Source organism: Pteropus medius, unplaced genomic scaffold (assembly GCF_902729225.1).
Source record: "Pteropus medius unplaced genomic scaffold, Ma_sr-lr_union100, whole genome shotgun sequence".
Lineage (NCBI taxonomy): Eukaryota > Metazoa > Chordata > Mammalia > Chiroptera > Pteropodidae > Pteropus > Pteropus medius.
The window spans coordinates 6,570,643-6,598,000 of record NW_024349796.1 but is presented as its reverse complement, the minus strand read 5'-3'; the positions used below and the strand labels follow the sequence as shown (position 1 = coordinate 6,598,000).

At 45.1% G+C, this 27,358-nt stretch overlaps 2 protein-coding genes across 2 annotated transcripts in view; one reads left to right on the top strand and one right to left on the bottom strand.

Moving 5' to 3' along the window:
• Window positions 1-1,685, top strand: part of DNAH14 (dynein axonemal heavy chain 14) — a 209,823-nt gene extending 208,138 nt beyond the window's left edge. Inside the window, exons 82-83 of the mRNA XM_039883632.1 lie at window positions 912-1,058; window positions 1,455-1,685. Coding sequence (XP_039739566.1) covers window positions 912-1,058; window positions 1,455-1,676 — 369 coding nt within the window. The 3' untranslated portion in view covers window positions 1,677-1,685. The remainder of the gene's footprint in view (window positions 1-911; window positions 1,059-1,454) is intronic.
• Window positions 1,686-3,341: 1,656 nt separating this feature from the next.
• LBR (lamin B receptor) lies at window positions 3,342-26,687 on the bottom strand. The gene is made up of 14 exons (XM_039883304.1): window positions 26,574-26,687; window positions 22,437-22,615; window positions 20,701-20,904; window positions 18,303-18,386; window positions 17,851-18,043; window positions 16,580-16,776; window positions 14,718-14,772; window positions 12,190-12,381; window positions 11,375-11,478; window positions 10,298-10,423; window positions 8,095-8,263; window positions 6,288-6,368; window positions 6,065-6,187; window positions 3,342-5,345 (listed from the first exon to the last, which is right to left on the bottom strand). Exons 2-14 carry the CDS (start codon window positions 22,599-22,601, stop codon window positions 5,185-5,187), a joined length of 1,854 nt encoding a protein of 617 aa, XP_039739238.1. The 5' UTR covers window positions 22,602-22,615; window positions 26,574-26,687; the 3' UTR covers window positions 3,342-5,184.
• Between the last annotated feature and the right edge of the window lie 671 nt (window positions 26,688-27,358).

Genomic DNA, 27,358 nt, shown 5'->3' with positions numbered 1-27,358 from the left:
GCTTTGGGCCATGCTGACATCCGTGTTGTCTTCCTTCGTTCCTTTTTAAAACTGTCTTGACTTTTGCACGCTTTTCTCTTCCAGATGAATTTGAGACTAGGCCGATCACATGTCACCTTTTTAAACACCCCGCTGGGATTTGGGTCAGGTTTCAGTATACTTACATGTAGATTTGGGAGAGAATTGCCACCTTTTGACACTGAGTTTTTCCATATAGCAGTGTGACTTGTCTTCCCATTTCGTCAGCTTATTGGTACCCTTTAGTAAGTTTTGTTTTCTTCACATTGGTCTTAGGAAATTATCGTCAGATTATTTTCCTAAGTGTTTCATAATTGTCGAGCCTTCCCGGGGGACATCGTGCTGGGCCACCCAGCTCCTCCACACACCTTACGGGCCCACCCAGGATACACCTGGGACCCCCCAAAATTGGCGACAAAATTTTCTACTTAACAGAATTTATCGGAAACGCATTTAACCCTTTTCACGTCAAAGATCTGATGTAGAACCCCTCCTAGACTTTTCAAATTTAAATTAAAATTCCCGAATGAACCATTGCAGCCACAGTGGTAGAAGTAGGTGACAAAGTGTCAGCACGGTGGATTTTACCTCGTTTTGTTATTGTTCTCTTTCTCTTCTAAAAAGCGAGGCTAAGGGTTATAATTCTGAAAATTCGGAGTTCTACTTGTCGATTCGGGATCCTCACGTGTAGACCGAAGCCTCTGAACTTGTTGAAGAGCCCACCTTAGAACCTGGGAAGACCTGCCTCGCGCAGAGGTGGTCCCTCACTGGGCTGGACAGGGAGCCACCCGCTTTCTCTGTCACTGCCCTGCTCCTGCTCCTGGGAATGGAGCTCCTGTTAAAAGGAAGCCACCTGCTGGGGACCCACTAACATCACCTTTCTTTGATCTCAGGGCACAGACTCCAAACACATCGGCGTTCACGTTTTTGGTTTGTTCATCGAGGGGGCAAGGTGGAATCATGAACAAAAGATATTAGAAGACTCGCTGCCTTATGAAATGTGTTGTGATTTTCCCGAAATATACTTCTTGCCAACCAAGGTAACCACCCAAATGTTTTATCGCGAATCCTAAACCTCGGAGCTCCCCGTCAGAAACACAAACCGCCCCCTCTGTTTCTCATTCCCCATGATCTCGCTATGGAAATTTGACAATATACTTCAGACGGGAAACCATTTAAAATAGCCTAAAATATCGCTAAGCCCTAAAATAGATGTTTTGCCCACATCCGATGTTTTTTCTTATGTTCTATAAAGCTATGACAATTACGCCTTAAAATGGACTTTTTCAGGCATAATTTCCGTGTGAAGTTACATAACCACCTAACCTTAAATGTATTTAATTTGTAACAAATCCTCCAAATCTAGCATATTAGAAACTGTGAGCTACTAGTTTGCTTGAACTATGCAATTTGACTCTTGAATTTTTTTTTTTCAGATTTCCACCCAAAGTCCAAATGCTTCTAACCAGACAGATTCAGAATCAGAACGCTATACTTTTGAATGCCCAGTTTACCAGACACCTGAGAGGTCAAGGACCTTGCCAGAAACTGGCTTCCCTTCGAACTTCTTAACATCGGTGTATTTATCCACGAAGAAGCCTCCGAGTCACTGGATCACAATGCAGGTCGCATTGCTGTGTGAGGAGGACGAAAAATAAACTTCCATACTAAACCACTGAATTTCTGACTCTAACCAGATTTACGTGTTTCAAGATATTCACACGTAGGCAATACCTTTTGTAAAATTTTTTTTTTTTCAGCCGGATCGGGCAGGTGCAATCTCTTCCTCCCGCCGGTACGTGAGCCCGGCGAGAGGGAGAATGTTCCAGCTGCTTTTCTTCCTAGTGTAGATGGGCTCTGGTTTAGGACAGTGAGCGTGTCCTGAGCTGCAGCTGGTTTGACTTTTCCAAAAATGAAAACCATGGCACCTGGCAAGATACCAGGGTGTGTTTTCATGAACCTTGTGACTCCAAACAGTGAGATCCGCGGTTATAGGCAGTAAACTAACCACACGTGTGAGGAGCGGTCCTTGGGATGCTCTGAGTCACACAAAACCAGACACCACAGCTTCCGAGACGAGGAAAGGAGGAGGAGCTTGCCTTAAAGACAGTCTCGTTCTGACTTCAGACCTTCCTTCCCTCTGAAAAGGCAGTCCTAAGAATTCAGCAAATTGGATTAGGGTCAGAAGGTGTTTCTGTAGGCAGAGTTTTTATTATTGAGTGCTATGCCGGGCACGAGTAAGAATTCCCGTATAACCCTCAGACCACCTATGTACAATGTGGTCTGTCAGCCCAATTTTATACGAGAGGAAACTGGAGCTCAGAGAGGCATTGCCCAAGCTCACATTGCCGAGAGGGAGCAGAGCCGGGATTCAAAGCCACATTCATTGTCACTTTACCGTGGCAATGGGTTCATTGGCAGAAAACGTGCTCGTGTGTACACAAATGAAGACCAACAATCCTTCTCTGTAGTAAGAAGTGGGAAAAGTGGGGCTCGTACCCAGGACCAGACTCTGACAGCCATGAACAAAATAGAAACATCTACTTAATGTTATGTCTATAAATCTGGTCTACTAGAAAGTAGCATCACGAAAACATACAATAAGAGCCTAGTTACTCACAACGCTCCAGAAAAGCATTTAAAGACCTAGTCCCTGTCATTTAGGGACCAGTAAGAAAATGATAAAGTATAGGGATTTTAACAAAAGGTACAAGGCGGGAATGGCCCAATTTGGTCCAATTCATTTGCTAAAATGGTTTTAGGAATTACCCAGGGTTTGCTAAAATAGTCCATGATTTACGGGAACTACCAACACACAAAGCCTTTTCTGCAAGCGATACAAAAATAGAGACCAAGATCTCTATCACACAATGTGATATTTTTAACCTACTTGATGTTGTGCAGATTCTGACACCCACCTCTACAAAGCACCCTGGGGAGAGAGACACAGATGTGAGGGTGTCTGACCTCACCTAGCTGACACAATGCCTGTCACATGTACTGTCCTTCCAATGTACATAGATGCTCTGGTGATCAGCACAGATTCATTTGAAAGTATTACTGAATCTGCAATAGCTGTGATCATTTATTTTCTCAAACAGCAAATACTAACTTCATGGCCATTATCTGGGCACCGGGATCCCCCACTAACCCGCTCGAGCTCGTTTCCAAGAGCCCCTATGCAAGCAGCAGTCAGCCAGGGGCCCCGTTTGCCTGTGGTCCAGGAAGGACCCAAACAAATGACTCCAGGGAAAGTCAGTCTTGATCCCAATGATCCCAGAATTAGCGGCAAAAAAAAAAAAAAAACCACATGAAGCTCCAAAGTGATCAAAAGAACATCTTTTTATTTTCGACTTTATTTCTAACTTAAAACTTCATTATAAAACTTATCAAATAAACATGTCGACAACACAATGAGAAGCAAATTGTAGCTGGTATCCAGAAACGGCAGCCCTGTGCTGGTGACGAGCTCCTTTTTCATTGCCAGGGATAAATTAAAAGTCCTTCTTCCTCCCACAACACTTTTGTGGTGAATCTAGTCTGGGATGCTACTTTCTGGTGCCAAATGAAAAGCATATTGAGAAACTGCTCGCACGCACGGCACTAACACAACGCTGACAATCCCACCAAGTCAGCGTGGAGGACTACGGGATGCAGAACGCCGAGCGACTCCCGTGGTCACGCTGCCACGGACTCGATCACACGCTGCCACGGGCTCGATCACACGCTGCCACGGACTCGATCACACGCTGCAAGCTGCAGTGCAGAGTGCACACGGCACATCTAAACGGCTCGTATTTAAAATGTATAATTAAAAACCCAACATATATACGTAGTTATTAGATTCCCCTATATTTAAGATACCGAGAAGAATTTAAATTTGAATATAGAAGTTTAGTGAATTTGATGTTCCATTATAGATTAAAGATGAGACTATATCAGCTTAATAACTAAAGCTACCTTATGCACATCTATTAAACTAAAAGCGCGAAATGATTTTAAACTATTTCCTTAAATTGTTTTTAGATGAAGAGACTTCTAAAAATGAACACAACACTCCTGAACAGGGAGGAGAGTTTTGTACATATAAAGGATATAAAAAATACAGTATAAACTGCATGAGCTAAACAGTAGCAAAAACACAGCTTAATTAAAAAGGTCAAAAACATACAAAAATATTAGCCTGAAATGGCAAATTTTCAGCCACCAATCTTTGTAAAAATGTTTAAATAGTGATGTTACTCCAAAAATATATATTTATTCTACTCTTTCTATCTGCAACAGTTTACAAAGGCAAACAAACACCTGCAATTGAGGTAGAGAAGCCAAATTCACAAACTTTGGATTAAGAAAAATACCCTTCTTATATCTTAATAGCATCTTTTACACAATATTAAGTGAATTCTAATTGTTTCAAAAATTTTAATTCACATGTATTACTTTACAAAACTTAATTTAAAATACTGCAAATGTTTTTGTTAAAAAGATACTTAGTCCTGGCGATTATTTCACATTCAAAATACTGTACAAAAAAATCTGAAGTCACCATATATTACATAAAAGTTATGTATTTACATTTCAAATGCAGTTTTAGAAGCGGAGGTTAAGCAATCTATTACTAACGATCTCCTTCAAACAGTGCCTACTGATAAGCTATCATCCTCTTGACATACGGCATTCAATGTAAGCCTGGTTTTTATTTTCAAATCACATAACTAGTAAATGATTTAATTTAAAGGGAAATGAAATTCTGTTCTCAATGCAATAAAACATAAATGTACTCTAAATGTGACAGTGTTTTCATTTCAAGAGAATCAACTTATAAAACAAAAAAGATCAAAATCTGAAAAATAATCAAAACCCATAAACATCAATAGTATTCTCAGTGCATTTATAAGCCCGATTACTGCTTACAGATTTTTAAGGACTGAAAATTTCCTATTGGAATGCAAAGTCTAACACCTTTACAGTTTCTCTTAGGTTGCTATGATTTAATAAAAATAAACGTGGCTCCATTACTACAAGACGACTCGGCTCTGAAGTCCTGACTCGGAGGGAAAGCGAGACTTCGGAGCTCCTGTCAGTGCGACGAGGCGGGGCTGGCTGGGGCGTCGGTCCGGGTTTGGCCGGGCGGCGGCGGGGCCGGCGCCCGCGGTCAGTACACGGTCAGTACACGTAGGGCAGCAGGCGGTAGGGCACGCGCCGGCAGTACTTGTCCCAGGCCAGGCCGTACTTCCGCCGGCACTGGCGCTCGTCGCGGGCTTCCCGGTGGACCAGCAGCACCGCGAAGTAGATCACGTAGAAATAGGGCAGGATGTGGTTGAAGCCTGTGGAGAAGACAGTGAACAGAGGGCGGGGCTTCTGGTATGGCCACTACACGACAGGACGGGGATCCTGCCTTTCCCCCAGACCCTCTACATGAACTTCGTCTTCTTCAAAAACGGGGGAAACGGGTGAAGCGGTTGGTGAGATCCCACCGGTGTGGGGCAGAGGCAGCATTCGGATGAACGGCTAGTCAGAGGGGCGTCGATGAACCCATTCTCACAGTCCGTAAGGACACCTGTCCTCACAGTTAAAGCTAAACGTCCCTACTTCCCCCGCTGTGGCACTCAGCTGCCACCCACCACTGCAGGGTGGGCCACTCACACCCCACTCCAAGGCCAGTACAAACCACATCCCCTTCTCTTCTTAAGAGCCAAAGCGTTTCAGGATGTATGTGCACTGAGCCGCGAATAAAAATATATTTCCACATATTCTGCTTAGATCAAAGCTATCGGGCACAGTTTAAATCTTAAAATGTTGCTTTGAAGAGTTTCCAGTAAAACGTCAGGCTCCGTGGGCTCCGAACTGCCCTGGAAAGCCAGGTGGATAGGCGCTACCCGGCCGGGAACGGGCACAGGTGGCGGGCAGGGTTGGCCCTGGGCAGCCCCGACCTCAGTGGAGGGGACCCACTCACAGCGGCTCTGCCCGCGCTGCCCCAACTAAGACACACGCCCTGTGGGCAGCTGGACAGAGAGTCCCATTAGCCCTCCCCCTAAGTGCTTACCACATGGGAGAGACCACGCCAGGGCCATGATGAGGTCACCTAAGTAATTGGGGTGGCGAACAAAGCCCCACCATCCAGAAACGAGAAGGCTTTTTCCCGCTGACGTGTGAATGGTTTTTAAATCTATATAAAAATTAAAATACATCTGTAATGATCGCTAGACAAATAAAGACATAAAATCTTCATGTAATATAAATAATATAAATATAAAACCAATACTTACGCGCAAGCTTCGGATCAGCGGGATTTTTCCGGAATGCATTTTTCTGAGTATTTGAACATCGGAAGATTATATATCCGCAAACTGTAAATTTTTTAAAATCCCACATTAACAATTGAGATATCATCTAATACTTAAAAGCATCTGTAATTTCACTGAGAGATTATTTCTGAACTCTGAGAACATTTCCAAAGTAGATAACAGTTTGATTTCTTAAGAAAAATTCCAAACCTCTCCATCTCAGAATGCCAGAGCAAGAAAACTATCCCGAAATCCCACGGCTTCTGTCGCCTACCTAGGAATACCCCGAAGCCAAAACCAACAAGTATAACGACGCCCATGAATAAAATCTAACAACGTCCATACTAGAACCCAGTATAATGAAGGAGAGAGAGAGGTGTCTCCTCCGGTGGTTACCATACCTACTGGCCAAAACATGAACACTTTATTAATAAATGTATAGATTAGGCCCAGTTCTAGAACATCGAACACGTAAATATACGCCGGAACCCACTGCGAACCTACACATTGGTAGTTTTAGATCAAATTTCAAAATGTCAAAGTTTACAGGCCCTGACATATCACTGACTATTAACTATTATGCTGTCAGTCCCTATTATCAGCTTACCTGTAAAACGCGCATATATCGTTTTGAGTAACTCATGGGCATGGCTGATACGGATAACCAAACCGGCGATGAAACAAAACCTTCATTTTAACCAGCGGCTTAAATTTCTTCTTCTATCACAGACACTATGAGTGCAGCAAAACTCGCTAGATCTGAAGCCCGTTGCTAATCTTGCCTACTCTCCCTCTGGACGTGCTTTTGAGAGGAAAACTGCCCCGCGGCTAACCCACACTCGCCACGGGAACTTCACCCCGCCCCGCTGTGCCCCTCGCTCCTTCCCAAACACCCCTCGCACGTCCCCACCACTGCGCCAGAGCTGTCCCCTCTGCCTGACTTACCTGCCTCCCCACCCCGTGTTTACCCACAAACTCAGATCGAACACCGTATCCCCCAATAAGCTGACGCCGATATTCCCCAGAGAGAGCTTCTCTCTGCCTCAAACCCCCGTCCCGTTCGGTCTCGCAGCCCCTCTCAGGCTCTCCTCTGCACACCCCGTCCCAGTGTCTGGGAGCCTCGCTTCCCCTGCTAGAATGTCAGCCCCACGAAGGGAAGACTGATCTTCTACTTTTAAAGTGCCCGCCACAAAAAAGCAGGCCCGGAGTAGGAAAAAAAGAGGAATCATTACTAAAACGAATTTAAAATCGTTTTATCAATTCGAATTAAATTTATTAAACTGAAAAGCGAATGGTTTGTTTAAAAATTATCTCTCTAGAACAAACCGATGGCTGCCAGATGGGAAAGGGGTTGGGTGGCTGGATGAATATGGTAAAAAGATTGAGAAATACAAATTGCCAGTTACAAAATAGCCACGGGGGTGTAGATTACAGCATTGGGAATATTACAGTGATACTGTAATACCTATGTATGGTGCCGGGTGGGTACCAGGCTTATCGGAGGGATGACTTCAGAAAGTATTTAAATGTCTAATCTCTATGCCGTACCTGAAACTAACACAATATTGAATATCAACTGTAAATTTTTTTAAATGTCAACTGAATAAAAATTCTCTCCTCAGAGACTAGTAAAGAACCTACGTACGAATCTTATACTCATCCATCACTCACACGTCAACAGTGAGCTAATTCCAGCCATTTAAAGGGCACGTTATAAATACGCAGACACCAGAGCACGACAGACTCAGCACGTGATATTTAATACACGGAGGCCGGAATTAATACTCACGCTTCAAAGCAATGATTAGAGAGGCCACCGGCCAGGACACTTCATTTGGATGATGGACTAAGTAAAAAGCTTGGAAGCTGTAGATGAATGGGACCCAGACTAAGTCTCCAAAAGCCAGCATGAACCCGAACCCGTCATGGATGATGTCCATGGTCGTCAGCACCGCCTCCTGTGAGGGCACAGAGGGAAAAAGGACTTAAAAACATGTGAGAGAGGAAAAAAGTGTGTTTAAACGACTCCAATAAAGTACTAGTTTACAGTCAAATCTATATGGGGCTTTGGGAGGGGACGCCAGCCAAATGTTTTTTAAAGGGGGGAGGGGAAGCCGGTCCCCGGCACGTGCGTCGCACTGGGTCCTTCTGCCGGCTTCACCTCGGTCACACCTCCCGCTCACTCTGCGATCCTGAGAAAACAGATCTTCAAACGAAACGCCTCTCGCGCCTCCACACCTTCGCCCAGGCCATGCCCTCTGCCTGGAATGTCCCCTCAGATGCTGTCACCCTCCCCAGGCTAAAGCGCATGTGTGACTGTACGCGGCTCTCTCCCCCTTAGACCGTGAAAGAAAAAAGCGCGAGCAGGTGTTCCGACCTCTGCCTCCCCAGCCCGCGGCGCACTGCTTGCTGCGCGGAGCAAGCGGTCAAACACACTTGCTGCAGGAATAAGATCGCCACCTGCCTTTGTTTCAGATCCTCGCGCACCAGTGTATTTCTGATCGCAATCTGGCTGTCCGTGTATTGTCCACATAGGAAAATAAGCTCCCTGGCAACACGGGACACCGCCTGCTTCACTCGCGCTAAACGAGCGGCCCCTCGTGAGGATTTGGGAGGATTTGGTGAGCATGAGCCGGTAGCCAGATCGCCTCAGGACCTGGACACCTGCGGGCCAGACCCCGGAATGTGGGGACACCAAGGCCAAAAAGACTCAGAAGGCCCGGACCGAGGGTCTCTGACCTGCTTCTAACTTCAGTACAGCACAGGCCCACCCACCTCGAAGACACGGAAGGTTGGTTCCAGACCACGGCGATAAAGCGAGTCGCACAAACTTGGGGGTTCCCTGTGCATGCACAAGTTATGTTTATACTACACTGTAGCCTATTAAGCATGCAATAGCAATATGTCTTAAAAAAAAAACTATATATATATATATATATATATATATATATATATATATATATATATACACACACACCTTAATTTAAAAATAATTTATTGCTAAAAGATGCTAACTATCATTTGAGCCTCCAACCAGGTGTCATCCTTTTCCCACTGGAGGGTCTTACCTTCAATTTGTAAAAAACACAGTATCTGCAAAGCGCAGTAAAGTCAAGTCCACCTGTACGTAGCATTGATGCCGAAAAGTCAGCAAGCATGAACTCTGCTAAAGACCCAGTGCTCTAGGTTTGAGAAAAAGAGCGACACCTCCAAAGAGCAGTTTTTTTCCCCCCGGAAAGAAAGCAAAAAGACCGTGGAAAAGAAAAACGAACGTCTCAGACTCTGGGCCCCCGGGGCTCACACTCCGGTCACGAGCACCCGCTTATAGGCACGTGGGCTCGCCAGACCTGTAGCTGGATGCCAGGGGGCCGAAACAGATGGAAGGGGGTGAAAATGTGGGAGCAGACAAAGAGCAGACGCAGCGGTAAGTGAGGGGACAGGGTGGAAGCAGCAGCCCGACCCGGTCCCTTCCAGGGGCGTCAGAGCCGACGCAGGCCAGCCCCGCAGCAGCCCAGATGAGGGGGTCGTGTATATTTAAATTATTACTCTCGGTCTCTTCAGGTGTGGCACATCCAAATACAGAGGCATGTCTACCAACCGACCGAATAAGAAAGTTAGTGAGCATCCATCCAACGATTGCCCAGCAGCATTCCAGATGCTCCAGAAAATCATAAAATCAAGTCCCTTCCTCAAGAAGTTTACTCTCATCTGGCTGAGAAAATAACATACAGAAAAAAATAACTTCCCATCTCCAATCCTGGGGCTCTGCAAAAACTGCCCTAAGAGTTTTTCCTTAAGATAAAAACATTTTCTGTTAATTAACAGAAGACAATGATTGGCTAAATCTCCAAAAACACATAAATAAATTTCTAAGCCACTTTAACAGTGATTTATTCTCCCCATTTTGTATAAGAAGCCAGGGCCCTGAGAGGTCAGGTCACTCACCCACACCGAAAGCCATCCGACCCCAAAGCCTCTGCTCTTAAAATTACCTCGTTCCAGAGTGCATCCACCACGTATAAGAGCTGGAAACTGTTAACCAAAATCATTGCCAAGGATGGCGTAGCACGATTCTGTAACTTCATCTCAGCCAAAAGCATCGCCAAGTTAATAACCACCTGAAATACAAGGGAAAAAAATAGTCTCAAAGCACCTCCTCGGAGACCCTCAGCAACTACAGAGGGGAAGATGCAGCTTCACAGCTGAGAAAGCTGCTGACCCCCACCCCCTAAAGTAACCACCGTCAGGAGCAAGACCCATCACAGCACGAATCCCTGGGCGGGCGCCCTGAGGAGGGCGGGACACCATTTCTGTGGTATTCCTGCCAAAAATGCATCACTCACTCCAACCACGAGAAAACACTGGATTAACCCAAATTAAAGGATCCTCTTACAAAATAACCCAGCGGTGCTCTCCAAGAGTCAAGGTCATGAGAGACAAGGAAAGACTAAGCAACGATTATAGGCTAGAGGAGACTAACGCAAAATTACAGCAAAGTGCATTGTGGGACCTGCAAAGGATCTTGAAACAGAACGAGGTCGACAGTGGGAAAACTGGTGAAAACTCAGACGAGGTCTGTGGATTTAGTTAATTACACTGTCCCGACGTTAATCTGCTAATCTTGATCCTTGCACCACGGTTATGCAGATGTTAACACTGAGGGAAGTGGTTGGAGTGAGGGATATAAGGTAACTCTATTTTTACTACTCTCCTGCAAGTCTAAAATTAGGTCAAATACGTTTTGTTTTTTTTAAAGAGGAAGAAAATACATTTTTCCTTACATGACTTCATCTCTACTATCTAGTTTTCCTACATAAATAGAAATGGATATATATCAAAATAAAGCAAACCCTTTTAAGGTTTACTAACCATTAACAGGGCATCTTAACCTCCTGGAATATATTTACAATAAGAAAATATTTTAGGTAGACAGATTTAAGGAAAGCTATAATTATTCCTAAAAATATACCGCCCACAGCTTACTTTAAAATTGTCTACAACTCTACAACTCTTTCTAAATCCACTAATCTGTACTGAACTGAAATTAAAAAAAAAAAAAATAGGCATACCCATCCGATCAATCCGGGGCGCAACTCACAAAAGTATTTCAGATCGAAAGTGCCAATCCGAGGATTCAATTCATGGCCAATGAAGAAATCATAGATGGCATTTCCTGAGAAGAGAAAGTTCTTAACAGAGCTTTCTGGAAAGGTTCTATTCCAAACCCAGTGAGACTTTGAAAACGCACTGTTGGCAACTACCCAGGGTCACAGCTCACTCGCCTCCAGGAGCCTGGCAAACAGGTGGCAAGTTTCAGGACAGGTGAGGACGGGGTGGCTGGGGACGCAGGACCCAGCTGGAGGCGTCCATGCTGCTACACAAGCACAGGGGCCCGTAGAGCCGGATCCTGATTTTAAGGGAACTAGAGTTTTTTTTATGTGGAGTCACAATTTTTTTAAATAAGCAACTTAATTTTTTTTTTTTTTGATGTTTAAGTACTTTGGGCCGGAATCAACCAATCTGTAATCTGTTATTTTGTTGTAGTTTTTAAAGGATGCTTACTATTAAGGACAAAAAAATAATACTTGTCATAAATTGTGATGCTATTAAGGTTACCAAAATATAAGTAAGCTACTAAAATATCTTACTGTTATCAGGTGACTAAACAAGGAAGAGAAACAACTCGGAAAAAATCCAATATAGGTTTTTCCTTTAAATTTATTTTTCTGTAAATTTTTTCCTCATCTTTTTATTTCTTCTTATTTGTTCTTACTTCTCTTCATCTCTCATAAACTGAAGCTATTAGAGTATTGTGAGCACACGGAGAGGCGGCTGCTAGAGGGCCGTGGGATGCACTCGTGACCCACGTTCGAACACTGCTCACCAGAGCTGGCTGGCGACAGTTCGTCCTGCGGAGCCCGCAAAGCCCGCACGTAGAGATAAACACTCAGGACCACGGAAAAGACGATGGCTGCCAGCGCCAACTGAAGGAAATGCCTGTACACATAATAAAGCTCCACGCCCCAGAAGAGAGCCGCTCCGACGACTGCAGATGTCAGGATAAAAGCATAGAATCCTTGGGGAAAAAAATAATAAGCAATGTTACCCCAGGGTTCACATGGGATTTATCCCGTTATAAAATAATGCAGTGTTACTTTTTAAAGTCTTAACTTCATTATTCAGGAGAAATACACACAAATATGTACAAACGGGCAAGGCTCCTGAGGGGTAATCTTCAATACAGACGCTCTATCTCTCACACAGTTTTTCAAACACTTTAACTTAAGGGATCTTTTTTCAGTGGGAATAGTCATCATGTGCTATCAATTAAGAGAAAGCTGAAAAGAAGGGCATAGAAATTCACCATGAAAAAGCTCAAAAGAATCTCAAATTTCATATAATCAAAAATGGCCATCTCTAACTTATTACTTAACCCCACATTTTCCACATATCGGGTTTATTCCAAAGAGTAACTTTTAACATTTAAACTTTTTAATTTTTTCAAACATCTTTCAATTCCATAAAATTTATGAATATTAAAGAAAAAGAATGGTAGACAAAGCAGTTTCTTCCTCTCTAGCCTATGTGGATTAAAAATAATCATTCAGAATGTCTTAGAAGTCTCCTTAGTTCATCTCATGAGGAGAAATCTCATAAACCTAGAACCAAAGTAACCAGATAAGGAAATTTACAAAGAAAAATCAAGCAACTAGTCCAGCCGTGGCCCAGTCGCTCCAGTGGCGTCAAGATAAGGCACAGGGCTCATGAGCGTGTCACACCCTCGAAAGGAAGCAAAAACAGGAGCCAAGACCTCTTAGGAACAAAGCAAATCAGTACCCTGGACAGAAGCCCACAAAACATGAATACCTATCGACCTTTAAGGCAAAAAGGGAACCCCCATGTCTCCCCAGAATCAGCATCACTGCAAGGCACATGAGAGGGTGTGTCGAAGATTCGAAACCTGGTTCCAGCAGCAAGGAATTTGGTAAAAGTAACAAAATATCTGACAACAGCAGCAGATGAGTGTTAAGCATCTGCCATGAGTCAGGCGCCGAGCTAGGTTCAATGCTTCCCAGGTTTGGCACAAAAGGCAGAGGTGTCTGAGCATCTTTTGCTTCCCTGTGAGAACCCAGCAATGATTTCGGATAGAGTGGATGCTAGGTAAGTCACTCAAAGTTAGAAAAGTAAGAAGTGACAGGATAAAAAAGAGCCAAGAATTCAAATTTATAATGTAATTCCCAAGAAAAAGAAAACAGCCTAGACCAGTGGTCTCCAACCTTTTTGGCACTAGGGTCTGGGGCTCCCACAAGAATCTAATGCCTGAGGATCTGAGGTGGAGCTGAGGCTGTGATGCCAGCGCTGGGGAGCAGCTGCAAATACAGATGAAGCTTCGCTTGCCCACCACTCACCTCCTGTGCGGCCCAGTTCCTAACAGGCCACGGACCGGTACCAGTCCGCAGCCCAGGGGTTAGGGACCCCTGACCTAGACGATGTAGCTAAAATGCAAAATCATTTAAGAATAACTACACTATACACATATTTCTTAATAGTTAATTATACTTGATCAAAGTCTTCATGTGGCAAAGTTGGACTGATCCTCCTACTTAACCCACACTCCTACCATGGAGGTGCCCAGGGCAAGACAGGCAATAGGCAATGTCTGCCCACGCGGTGTAAGGCTTGGGGAGACCGACTTCTGGCCCTCAGTGCCAACGGATTAATAAGCGCCCCCTACAGGCCACCCACTTTCCTGGCACCAAGCACACCACAATGAACACAACCAAGCCCCAGCCCACCAAGCTACCTTCCAGTGGGGAAGACCCTAGTGAACAGACACACTGACATCAGCAAAGGCAGAGCTGCCAGAGAGAAAAATAAAACAGAGCAAAGGAGAGACAGGGACCTGAAGACTTCTCTGAGCATAGACGTGACAGGGATGAAACGGCTGCCATTATACATTTTGGGGGAATTTTCTAGGCAAAAACAGAGCGAACACATCCAAGAGACAGCCTAGAGGCCAGTGGCTGGAGCAAAGTGAGCCAGGGCCAGGTGGCTCCCCACGGGCATGAGTGGCAAGGAGACTGTGTCAGTGTAGGGCTTGTTAGGCCGTGGGAATGAGTCAGGATGGTGAAATATAAAAATCAGATTATTTCAATTCATGATAAATGTTACTAAGAAAATGGGTAATAGGAAAGAGTGACTGAGGGACTATGTTACTTTACTAAGTTACTATGGTGTAACTTTTACATGTTGGCTGCAGGTGTGAACAGTTTCTCTGCATGCCCTTCAGATCTAAGAGATAATTTACTATTTAGTACTTTGGTGTAATCGGCTTTGACAGTTTAAAGAGCACAACACTCAAAAGTTTTGAGCTATCAAGTCACCAATTTGAGTCTTTAAAAAATAAATCACCATTTAATCTATACTTCAGTCTTCTTCCATCAGTAAGAGGTGTTCCTTCTACAACCTTAAAAGAAAAAGAATTTTTATTTAAAAATTTAAAAAGCACAACACTTTACCATCATACATATGTCTTCTAATATCACTTAAATTTCAACATGCCTAAGAACGAGGACCATCTTTTAGTAGGAAAATTTAGTAACAGGTTTCAAACACCTTCATAGCAAACCCTTCGATGAACCAAGTCCACCTTTGGGAGTTAGTCTCGAATATAAATCTGATAAGAACTTCTCAGTGTACGTGACCATCGCCAAAGCCACCCTCCCGCCAACCATCCCCTGTGCCACCACGTGACTAAACGAGCTTTAATAACCTCTATGTCTAGTTGATCTCTAGCTCGAAAATCCTCGGCGTCTTCCCACTGTTCCTACAGCAGCTCTTCTGCCGTGCATCGCTGAGGTCCTGTTCGACTGGGCTCTATCCCGCTTACCCCTCCACTCTGGTCCACATGCTACGTGGCGATACGCACTCAGGTCCTGACTTGCTCTGCTATTTACACATATACACTCACCTGGTTATTCAGTTATTCATTTCATGTGATTCTTTACCTCCAATAAGAGACAGTGAGCACTTCGTGGATGGGGACCACGGAGGGCTTTGTTCGGATCACCCTATGTCCCCAGACCTCAGGTACTCAAGATTAACACACGACTTTCCACGTGATGAGTTAAATAAAATGTCCACTTGCTCGATGGCAGCCACGTTTTACTACCCAAAGCAACTACTTAGAAAGGGTGCTATTCATGTTAAACTGGAAAATAGTTAACACGATATCATTTTTCTTGGGCTAAACCGCTTTACCCTTTCAGTAACTACGAAAGGGAGCCCAGGAGAAATGTAAAACCTTTGAAATTATGAAATTAGCCATATCCTCACATGCTAGTTTCAAATGATCCTTCTATTAAAGGTACCTCACGAATACTGTTGGCTTTTAGTTTGTGAATATATATATATATATTCATAAAACTGCTTTTCTTAATAAATACCATCTAGTTTGAACGAGCCTTATCTAAGTTAATCTGAACTTGTGACTTTTTACTGGAGAGCCCTACCGCAAAAATGCCTGGAGGTCCACACCACAAAACCCCCCCAAGAGCCAGCGCTACGGAGAGGTTCTGGTAGTTCCCGCCTGCAGCTCTCCTCGGCTATCACAGGCGGTCGCCCCTCCTCGTAACACTCATCCTTGGGTTTACAGACAATCGGTGAACTTGCAAAGCCCTAAGAATAAGATCTCTAAATGAATTATTTATCACTTAGAGAATCTCCTGTTCCTTTAAATATATCCAAGTATTCTAATAAAAGAAGAAAAACCTACACTTAGCAACGAGGACAAATTTTAAAGATATTGTGTAAGTCTGAACATAAAACGTTCCTGACAACGCATTTGTGAAAGAGATGAAAATTTGAAACTCACCATGTTAAGAAAAAAAAAAAAGATGGGCTAAAGTCCACTGAGCTTAGTAGCTCATAGTTAAAACTGTTCATGTTAACTTCGGCATCTGAAATGACGTATACTGAGCAGAATTTTTTTTTTCCAGCAACCTCTACCATTAGGTTATTTTGCAAAATAGCTTATTCATTTCTATTTGGCTTGGAAAGTTACACAAAAAAAAAACCTCAATCCGATTTTTAAAGTTCCACTTAATAAGCAAGTGCTATAAGATACAGGAGTAAAACTTAACTACTAAGTGAGCCGGGGTAGTTATGACTAAGGACAGCTTTCAACCTTAAAACCACTGTAAATTTCTTCACATAAACGTGGGGGAAAGGGGAGGGAAACCTCCCAGGACTCTGCACCACTAACAAAAACTTACCTTCCCGATTGGCAGTAAGGAGAACAGAGCCTGAACAAAAAACCAGAGGACGTAGACCCCAAACGCTCTGGTTTCCCATAAACCATACAGAGCTGGCAGAGGAGGCGGGAAATTCAGAAGACTGGGCTCTCTCTGTCTACACATCAACAGCAGCAGGAAGAGGAAGGCAGGCAGGCCCAGCATGATGAGGCACGCACCTGCGGACAATTAGTGAACAATTTTCAATCCAGGTTTTGTTTTTTGGTTTTTTGTTTGGGGTTTGTTTTGTTGTTGTTGTTTTTTTCCCCCCAAGAATCATGTGGGTTTTTCAAGGTCAGAACTCAAGCCTGGCTAGCTGTTTGAAGCCAATTTCTAATGTTCTGTGAAAAAGTCCCCATCTCCGCCAGTCATGTCCGGTGGGCCAAGCAATCACGGCCACCAAAGCAGAAAAACAGCGGATGTCCAGCCTTGAACAGTTAAAATCCACCTCGGAAACTAGGCCCCACAACATGTAAAATCCAAACACTACAGAAGCAAACGTGTTGAAACACCAACAAATTAAAGCTCAGAACGTCTAAAAATTATCAGCCTAATCTTTAAAATAAAAAAAATAAAAATAAAACACTTTATGTACTTAAGTTTCTTAACAGTTAAAATAGTTATCACATTCCTGTAACATGTGCTCTGCTTTTCAGTGATGCTGAACACCATCTTTAAGGGACCAGCTAGCCAATGGTTACAATGACAAAATACAAAGCAGTTAAACCCTGCGGGATTTCAAACCATTTGGCCAAGACATATTTTCTTTCACTAGCTTATAAAATTTCACCAGTACCACCCACTTAATAACTCCGAGCCTCTGAACACTTAGATCTCAGACTCTCATAATCAACCTGTCTAGCAGGTAGACGGTGTTTTATGCCTGAAGCTGCTTCTCACTGCTCTGACGCCAGGCCCTGTCACCTCAGGTCTGATGATTAGCAGATATCCTCGTCCCTAATCATACACCACCCTTCCTGTAGACAACTCTGATATCGACTTTCCTTTCATGATGTCTTCGTGCTTCTTTGCTCAAAACCTATTAACTAATTGCTAGAAGATTTATTTTTAGCCACATTGGCACCCTTTCTGCTCTGTGATAATCCGCAGGAACGCTCCCACCTCGGGCCTTTGCCCCTCGTGCTCCTTCTGACTGGAAGGCTCTTCCCCAGGTTCCCACCTGGCTCATTACCTGGCCAGCTACAGAATTCTCCAGAGAAAGGTGCCCTCCTAAGCCCGGTCCTGATGCCTACCAGGTACTCCTCCAAACTCTAAGTCCTTCTTCTGTGTGGCTGCCATCTCAAAGGTTCTCAACGATGTAGGTCCTTTTGTAACAGGTTTTTCTTCCTTGGAATCTAGTTCTTTTAACTTCATCTCTTCTCTTCTTGGACGGAGGCCGTACTGTGCAGATATGTAACTACTTTCTTCTGACAAATGGAATTTCTCCTAGTTAAAAAATTAAAAGTGTTAAATATCTGTAGTCAATAATTATCGTTAACTAATCCAGCATCTTAAGGTAGCCAGATACTAAGAAGAATGAATGTGTTTGATTATATTTATCCTTAATTTAGGGCAAAATTCTAGAAATGATTGTAAGAAATATTATGGTTTTCAATATTATGTAAGAAATATTATGGTTTTCCTTAGGGAAAGTCATGTTAGCAAACTAAAAAATTACACGAGATGAAAACGAGCGCGTTCGTACCTGTGCGTTTTTGCGTGGTAAGTCATTCCTCTCCCTGTGCTCAGGCTCCCCATTGTACCTGGTGACGCTATTCCCAAATGGCTGCTACATTGAAGAATATAAAGCATTTTAACCGTGAGAATCATAACATATTGAAAAAGAACACGATGGCAAAATTTTACTATTGTGAAATCAAGCGATAAAATAAACCAAAGATGTTCAGTTTCAATTCTGAAGAATTGTCTACTTTTGTTAAAAATGAAAAAAGATAAAATTAACAAGAATTTCTCGGTCTTCAAAAGATTATATTTGATATTACAGATTTCCACATGACATCTTTCATCTTTTAAAAATAATTAGACTGAACATTATAATGTCAAAGACATTCGCTGCCACCAAATAGCCCATGATAGGAAGTTTAGAAATAGTGGGTACGTATGGAGTATTACTAGTGACCTACGCACTGACTATTTTCACGCTGCCTGGTTTTTTCTTGACCTGAAATTTCTCTCCCTGCATCCCTTTTCTGGACTCAGTCTCTCCCCTGGAACGTGCATGCCCTTCCAGCAGTGGAGGCAATTTCTCGTCAGACTGAGCAGGAGAAGTGCTTTAGCTTGCAAAAGATTTTTCAGGCAATGCATGGCTGAAATCTGTCACTTTGCTCCTTCACTGACAAGTTATAACACTAATAAAGCAAGAGGAGGAAAACAAATTAAAAACCCAAGTGTACCCTTTGGGAGGAGAGCTGGCAAAGGACAGCATTAATACAGTATCAAGTCCAGTTCAAATCGAAGTCTAACTGAACAGTGATAACAGGCAACACACTCTCAAATTTACCCAAGAGCCAACAGCCCCGTCATAGCAAACGGACCCACCTAAATACCACATACAACTACACTCTGTTTTTCAGATGTCCAATATATAACCTACAGTAACCACAAGAGCAATCTTGTAACACAGCTAGTTAGCCGACCCGAAACCGCGCCTACTGCAAATTGACGGGATACTCATGCAGTGAGGCCAGTTACTGCGAAAGATACAATTACGAGTCAACAAGAACAAGGCTAACTTGACGTTCAAAGCTACATGCAGTGGAAGTATGGCCCTTCCCACACAACACATCATCCTCGACTGCAGTGGGTACGCGGTGGGCCCAGGGCTCTGCTGGTGAGCCTGTGGCTCTTGGGTCACCAGGACTATAAGAAGGCTACACTGTAAAAATATAATGGTCACTAAAGGCTAAAAATGAAAATGTGACAGAAAGTAGCACACATCACCTGATTCTTAATCTGAGTCAGCTGACCAATAATGAGAGCCACAAGTAATAGTCAGAATGTTCAAACTCATGAGTAATTATCAAAATGCAAGTTAAAACAGTGAGTTGAGAATCTTGGACAATCATATTGGCAAAAAAAAATTACTATTATAATACTTAGAATGAGAAAATGGGCATTCACACACTACTGATGCTGGTATACACTTTCTTAAAGCAATTAGGCAATATGTATCAAAAGCCTCGAATCTGCTCTATGCACCTGACCTAGCAGTTCTACTTGTAAGAATTTATCCTAAGAAAATAGCAGATATTGAAGAATATTCGTTTTAACCATGGAAATTCAGGAAAGAAAAAAGCTAAATGTCTATCAATAATGAAGCTGACTTTAAACATTATGTTACATCTGTATAATTTATGGTATATCCAAACAATATTGTACAAGAATGATGTAGAAAAATATAATGCAGATTATTCCAGATATTTTAAAATTTAAAAGTCTGTACATACTACAAAATACTATGTACATAATCCATTTTCTAAGGTTGTTAAAAATCTGTATTTTATTCAGAAAGAGGTAACATTAAATAAATAGAAAAAAATGACCTTTATTCAATTCTTTTTCACTTAAAAATAATTTCTATTTGGTCTACTATCTAAAATAGTCATTGTGCAAGGTCCTACAGGCTCCATATATTCTGAGAGTTCCAAGCTTGAGCTTTCAAAGCAATTCCATTAAAATGATCACCTTTGAATAGAGAAAGCGATCATTACACTGTACTGATGCTGAGAGCAAGAATGTTTCTAAAACATACAGTTATGTCTCATTTTACATACTGTAAAACTACAATCTCTCATTCGTACTTAAAAACTACTTGTTTTGAAAAAAAACCACAATAGTGAATAGTACTCCCGTAATTTAAAAACATTCTTTTTCATTGGTATTTAAAAGCATTATATCTTCTACTTTTCCAAACATCCACTTTTGATGTAATCTTCCAAAGTCATCACCTTAGACTTCATGTTTCACTGACGTTTTAATTGCGACTAATATGAGTAAACATACATACAACGGGGAAGACTGTGTCTTGGACAGGTTCAAGCCTGCATTAAGGATAACGATTTCCCAAAGATGTGGACACGTACCAACACCAGTGGAGTCAATTTCACTTCCAACACTTCCTTCCTCATTTCCTTAATGTCGGCCTGCTGCGAAGCAGAGGCAGAGCGGCGGGAACTTTTAGGTGGTCGGCCAGGGGAGCGGGAGCGTGACCTTGACCTGCTCCCTCGGCGGCGGGAGGGAGAACTGGAAGTTGAGCCACTTTTCCTTTGCCTAAAGGAAGTTAAAGGCTAGAAAGAAGCAGAAAGCAAAGAGCTTTACAAGTCATAAAACCTTCAGACAGAACCCAAATTCGAAGAGGGTCACAAAGGCGACGGGTACCGTTGACTCGAAAACCATCCTAGGAAATCCAGGGATCTGATTGGACCAGATGAGGCCAGGGAGGGCTGCTCTAACGGCCCATCTCTCACGAGACCAGTGCAGCCTTTACGAGATCTTTGAAGGTATTGCCATGAAATGAATGTGTCTAAACCAACAAGCTGTACATTTTCCCAAGAACATATACAACACGTGTTACAATGGACACTGATGAAAACTGAGACGATGAAACAGAAGAAATATGCACACGTGAGATAACAAGAAAATTCGTCCCACAGTTCCACTCTGAACAAAACACACAGGCAGATCTTGAAAATGAGTACGACTTGGATGACTTCGTGGCGTTTTGCCCGCCCTCGCCCTGTGTTTCCAGAGCCCTCCCGGGTCAAATGCCCCCAACCTCTGTGTTTGTGTGGCCCAGGAGCTAAGAACGGCTTTACATTTTTTTAACTGATTGCAAACAAGATGAGAAGAATGAGACTCCACGACATGTGAGATTTATCTGAAATTCAGATTTTAGTGTCCAGAAATAAGGTTTCATTGGAACACAGCCCCTTCCAGACTGCCCGGAGCTGCTGCGGCACTGCAGAAACGAGGTGGCCCATAAAGCCGCAAATATTTACGACCTGTCCCTTTATTCAAAAACCTTGCCGACCTCAGGTATAGAGCACTCAAATCCGAACCGTGGTCCATAGGTTATGGGTTCGAGAACTGTTACTGATCCGCAACAAGGAACGGAATTGCAAACAGGTGTACAGAAATTTCTATAGTATTTCGACAAAGTAATTTCATGTCTGTTGAATCTGATCCTGGAAAGTTAAAACTTACTTTGTACATCTTTTTTTTTTCATTTGTCTAGTAATTCATTGTGATGGTATTTTACATACATACTTGTACACCACGGATCGGATATTTCAAAGCCCAGGCCCTCACGAGATGGGTTAAGGAGCCCACGGCAGACTCAAATCTAAGTCTCTCTCCTGATTAAGTGCTTGGGATTTGGTGTTTGGGACGAAGCCCAACTCCTCCTGCTATGTTTTGGCACACTCTCCCAGCACCCGGCTGTCTGTGTCCCCCCATCCTAAGCCTTTGGCACCTGCCCTCCTCAAAGCTGCCCCCTCCACCCCCTGAGTTTCTCCTATTTGGTCTCAGCACTCAGCTCAGGTGTCACCACCTTGGAAAGCCTTCCCGGAAACCCAGTGCGTCCATTCCCTAAGCCGGGACACACGCCTGTCACAGAACACGTTACCCCAGGGAGATGACCACTGCCGTACGTCTTCTCCAGCAGACTGGGAGCTCCTGACGTCCCTGAGCCCCGAACAAGGTCGGACCCAAAGCAGGAGCATGACCCCATGCCTCCAAACAGAGTCAGAACTGACTACTGCAAACTTAAAAACGCACCACGTTCAGAGCCCTCTTGCTGTAAACGTGCTCCAGCGCTCACCTTGATGTCATTCTCTCTCAATTCGAGCTCGGTTCCATCTTTGTATTTCACAGTGTAAAGCTGGGAGCTGCTGTCGTGGCTCAGAATTTCCACTTCATAGTAAAGCGAGCTCCCAGGCCATCGACCTCTGACCACCTCGCCGTCGGCAAATTTCCTACTTGGCATTTTTGAAAGTCAGTCTGGATAGTTTTAAAAAAAAAAAAAATAAGTCAATAACATGTATACTTAGATTTATTTCTTTTTTTTTTTTTTAATCGGTCATTCTAAAGCCTAGCCTTCCGAAATTTTAACGTCAAAATTTGGGGGTCAGGAAGGCCTCTGGAGGGGAGGGTGAGAGACTGATGGTAACTGTTTTGTCCAAGGGCCTAAAAACAGCCGCGTGAAATGGAAGAGTTAGGACAACACAGAGGAAGTTCTCCCAGCCACACCATAGCTCATGGGGAATCACTTTATACAGGACGATTCGGCCACTGCGGTGCACGTGACACTGAGGATTAATTACGACAAAACACCAAGTGACGAAACACCTGTGTGAAACACTATCGCCTACAGTGACCATTTTTCTTGCTAATCGACCAAGCACAATCTCACAAAGGGTGCGTTTTCTGATTTATAAATTTGCATGTAGTACTATAAAGCTTTAAAATGCCTTTAATGTTGAACAAATTACCTTGATTAAAAACGAAAATTTAACGAAACACTGTCTGGGAAAATCAATGATGTATAATGAACATCATTGTAACCCGCCAACAAGGAGGGAAAAAATCCAAATCTATGAGTAGCGAATTTGGGGTTCTTCGATAAAGCTTTCACGTTTCCCAGCTAAAGTCCCAAGTGCAAACCAAGTAACTGCGCTGACGTCACACTTGGGCGAGCGTGTCCCTGGCCCTCATCCCAGCTGGCTCATCTCCCGCAAGCCTACAGCAGACATGGACCCCAAGTCATAACATTCTTTTCCACTCACTCCAAACACAGCCCACGAAGCCTTCAATAAACGACACTCTAAGAAGCCACAAGCAACCCGTAGGCATCGCCACTGTCGTGAAGCCTGTTTGCCCCCTTCCTGAACATCAACTGACTGCTGCTGGCTGCCCTGAGCTCTCAGGCAGGAAAGCTTTCCCCGCCACCGACACTTCCACGTGACAAAACCAGTGCCTCTGACCTCCTCCAACACCAACCGAACCGGCTGGGCCCAGTCTAAGAAGAGGCAGCTCGACAGAAAAGTCTCCCCCTGAACCTCCCTCATTTACCAACTAAGCAATTCCCAATATATTGTCTGGGAACATAAACATACAGTCCTCTCCCAGCTCCTTCAAGAGCTGATTATACAATAGTAACGAAATTTAAGAACTTTTGAAGACTGTGGAGTTAAGAAAGGACACGGTTACATTACCCCACCCCTCCCGAGAAAAAAAAACATCTTTCATAAGCACCAGTTTCTTTACTGTTAATGCCTGAGAAAAAAGTTAACAAGCTTCACTTGTTTAGAAAGATAGTAGCTAGGTTGGTAGATGAAAGAAAACACAATTACTTATCTGGTAATTAGAGGGTGTCAGCCCATTCACACGTTAGGTAAAAGAGACAGCTTTCTTCCCAGCACCTACAGAAATAGCATCCCCGGGGTGCAGTGAAGGGGTCTGGCTTGGAGGAGCCCAGAAGCTTGGGGATGAAGTCACACCTGCCTGAGGAGTCACCCGAGGGGCACTGGGGAAAGCAGGAGGCAGTGAACACCTTGGGAGTGGAGGAGGGTCACAAAAAAAGGAAGGTGACAACATCAAGCTTTGCCTATTTCAACATTTAGCCTGAGCCTCCAAATTCGAAGAAAGAGGAAGGAAATGTGCCCTCCTTCTTTCTTCTCTGTGCCCCTCTTCCTTCCTGGACCCCCTAAAATCAAACCATTGTTATTCATAGTAGTTGTCCAAGGTGGGTCAACCAGGGTTGAAAGAAGGCAATCGCATCCTTCCACATGGAGGTGCCATTCAAGCTTCAAACTACTTTTTACGAACTTTTGAAACCCAGTCTCTCAGGACTCGGGGCCACCACAGTTTTTTTTAAAAGGCCCTTGCGCAGATTCTGTACCTTTTTGAAAATTTATTTATTGGCATCTTTCTGTGACCAATTAAACATTTTGGGTTAAACAAATTAAGATATCTGGTGGGTATCTGTTAGGTCTCTAAGCTCAATTAAATAAAAATTAAGAATCGGGGGTTTCATATGGTGTTTGGAAAAAAACAAACTAGAACTCTCCTTAGGAGATGACTATCTTACACATGAATGTTGCAAAAGATGAAGCCGGTAACATTATATCCACCCCCACTTTGCACAAGATCCCAGCACCATTGTCACATGTGCAATCACAGACTAGCATAGTCTCCTGCAGGAATGATTTAGCCAGGACGGGACACATATGCATGTCATGCACTCACACGTGGATACGGTCTCCTTATAAGGGATGTTTTAGCCAAGCGTGTAAAGAAAACAACTGTTTACTGAACACAAGGTCCTCGTTCGCCATAAGCAGTGGAAATATGAGGACCCTCAAGCACATGCTCGCTAACTTCGTTGTCAGCTGGCACTGGACTCCTCACACGTCTGGGCTCCAACATGTTACTTTGTATCAACGTGACAGAATGCCGCTGTGCTGTATGGATCACAGAGGAACACTTAAGGTCTCCGGTTATCTTTCCTTCACTTCTCCAAATTGGTCTCAGTGTGGCAGAAAAAGGGAAGCTCAAGTGAAGTTTGACGGCTTCCCTTCAACACCTGAGCCCAAGGCTGGCCTACTGGGGTAAAACACCAGTGCTTACCAAAAGGAACCCCTGGCCTGGCTCCGTGCCCCCGCTGCAGGATGCAAAAGAAATGCAACCTTCCTGACTGCAGCGGCAAGATGGCCTGAACGGTTCGCTAAGAAATACATATTGAAGGGAAAGATCATTCCCCTCCTGCTCACCGTACTCCCTCCTGCCCAGACGGCTCTCAGAAACTAAACGAACTGGACGTGCTGCCCAGCCCAAAGCAGGGCCCCGCTGCTCTTCTCCCGGAACCCCCATCACAGCCGCTGTTACAAAGTGTAATTCCAGATTTGCCCGTGTTTATTTGCAAATTCCCTGTGTGCTAACCCGGAGTGGGAGTCACGCTCGGCTCTGGCCAGCGTCCAAGCCTCACACAGCAGGTGAGCAAGCTCACTCGCCCCAGGATGAACCCTTAGCTCCTCCAAGCGCTGTCCAGTGTATCTACTGGGTCGTTCTGAGTATCCCAGCCTGACTCCCGACCCGGCCATACAATCATTTTGATGAAGCGCCTGGAACCAGTGCTTACTAAGTGCCCCTTGAGACTCCTGGAAGGTGTCATTATGAAGCATGTTTTAAAATGCCTTAAAAAAGGTGAAAAAAGAGGATCGAGCTTAAGCGAGAGCCCGCCAACCTAACGATCCGTTTTGGGGGTGTGCGGAAACACCGCCAACCTAACGATCCGTTTTGGGGGTGTGCGGAAACACCGCCAACCTAACGATCCGTTTTGGGGGTGTGCGGAAACACCGCCAACCTAACGATCCGTTTTTGGGGGTGTGCGGCAACACAGGGAATGCAACACACGCAGCGAGCAATCCTGGCCCGCGCTGGAGAGTCCCCACAGCTGGTCGGCCACGACCCTCAAGGCCAGTGGCAACCGGCGCGAATCAGTCAACTTTGCAACCCCATTTGCCCGTCCGCCAAGCGGCCGCGCCTTTTCTGCTTCCCCACGGGCGGCACCCGCCAAGCCACCCAGTTATCTGTCAAAAAAGGAGCTGGGCGCGGGCCTGGGAGAGCGGGTCCTGCAGGGTGGGGACAAAGGGAACGGAAGAGTCACCGATCCACAAATCCTCCCCAGCCAACATCACTTTACAACGACACGGCGCGTCCAAAATGGAGGGAAACGTCCCCAATGTGAAACCGACAGCCCTATTTCCGCAGCCGGCCGCGCGCTGCTCGAACCCCGCCAGCCGCGGCCGTGACCGACCCGGAGAGCAGGGCGAGGCCGCGGTGCCAGGCCCGGCGCCCCGGGCCCCCGCCCCGCCCGCCGCGCCCGCACCCCCGGCCCCCCGCGCCCGCACCCCGGGGGCCGCGCCGCGGGGAGCGGGATGCGGGCAGGGGCGCTCACCTGCGCCGGGCTCCGGCGGCGACACAAACGGCTGAGACAGTCGCAGAGCAGCAGCCGGCGGCAGTTCCGCGCGCGCGACACCGCCCCGCCGCGCTCGCGCGCCCCGCGGGCCCGCCTCCCGGGCGCGCGCCCCGCGGCCCCGCCCCGCGCGCCCCGCCCCCGCGCGCCTCGGGCTCCCATTGGCTCCTCCGCCTTTTGAATCGTCCCCGCAGCTGCGGATTGGCCGAGCGCCGTGGCGCGTCCTTCTGTCCCCGCCCCGCGGCCAGGCCCGAGAGCTCGCGGAGGCGATCCCGGGGGGCAGCCCCAGGTGCGCCCCGGTCCCCGGTGTCCTTCCGCTCCTTATCTCCGCCGCCCAGGCGCCCTGGCAGGCCGCGGACCCCGAGCGCGGGGTCCCCGCCCTTTCCCTCCAGGCACCCCACAGTCGGCTGGTGTTGCGCCGCGGAGAGTTTGCGGGGGAGAGGTGGCTTGGCGAAAGAGATAATAAAAATCTACAAATAAATTCTCAGAGTGATAACCAAAGATAGACTGTCCGAGAGCGAAGGTGCTTCTTGCCGAAACACTATTAGCGCTCTCCTCACCGTGTTAAAATCCTCCAGAAGCGTCAGCGCCGCGCAGTGGCTTCGAAGGGGGTCGGGGCTTTGTCTTGGCGATGGCTGCCCCTGGGTAGAAACCCTTCTGGGCCACAGCTTGAAGCCAGTGAGCGGGAGGAGACGGTGGTACGGAACGTACGAAGGTACCCCACAACTCGTAGGGTTCCCACGATGACGGCTGTGAAGAGGGGGATT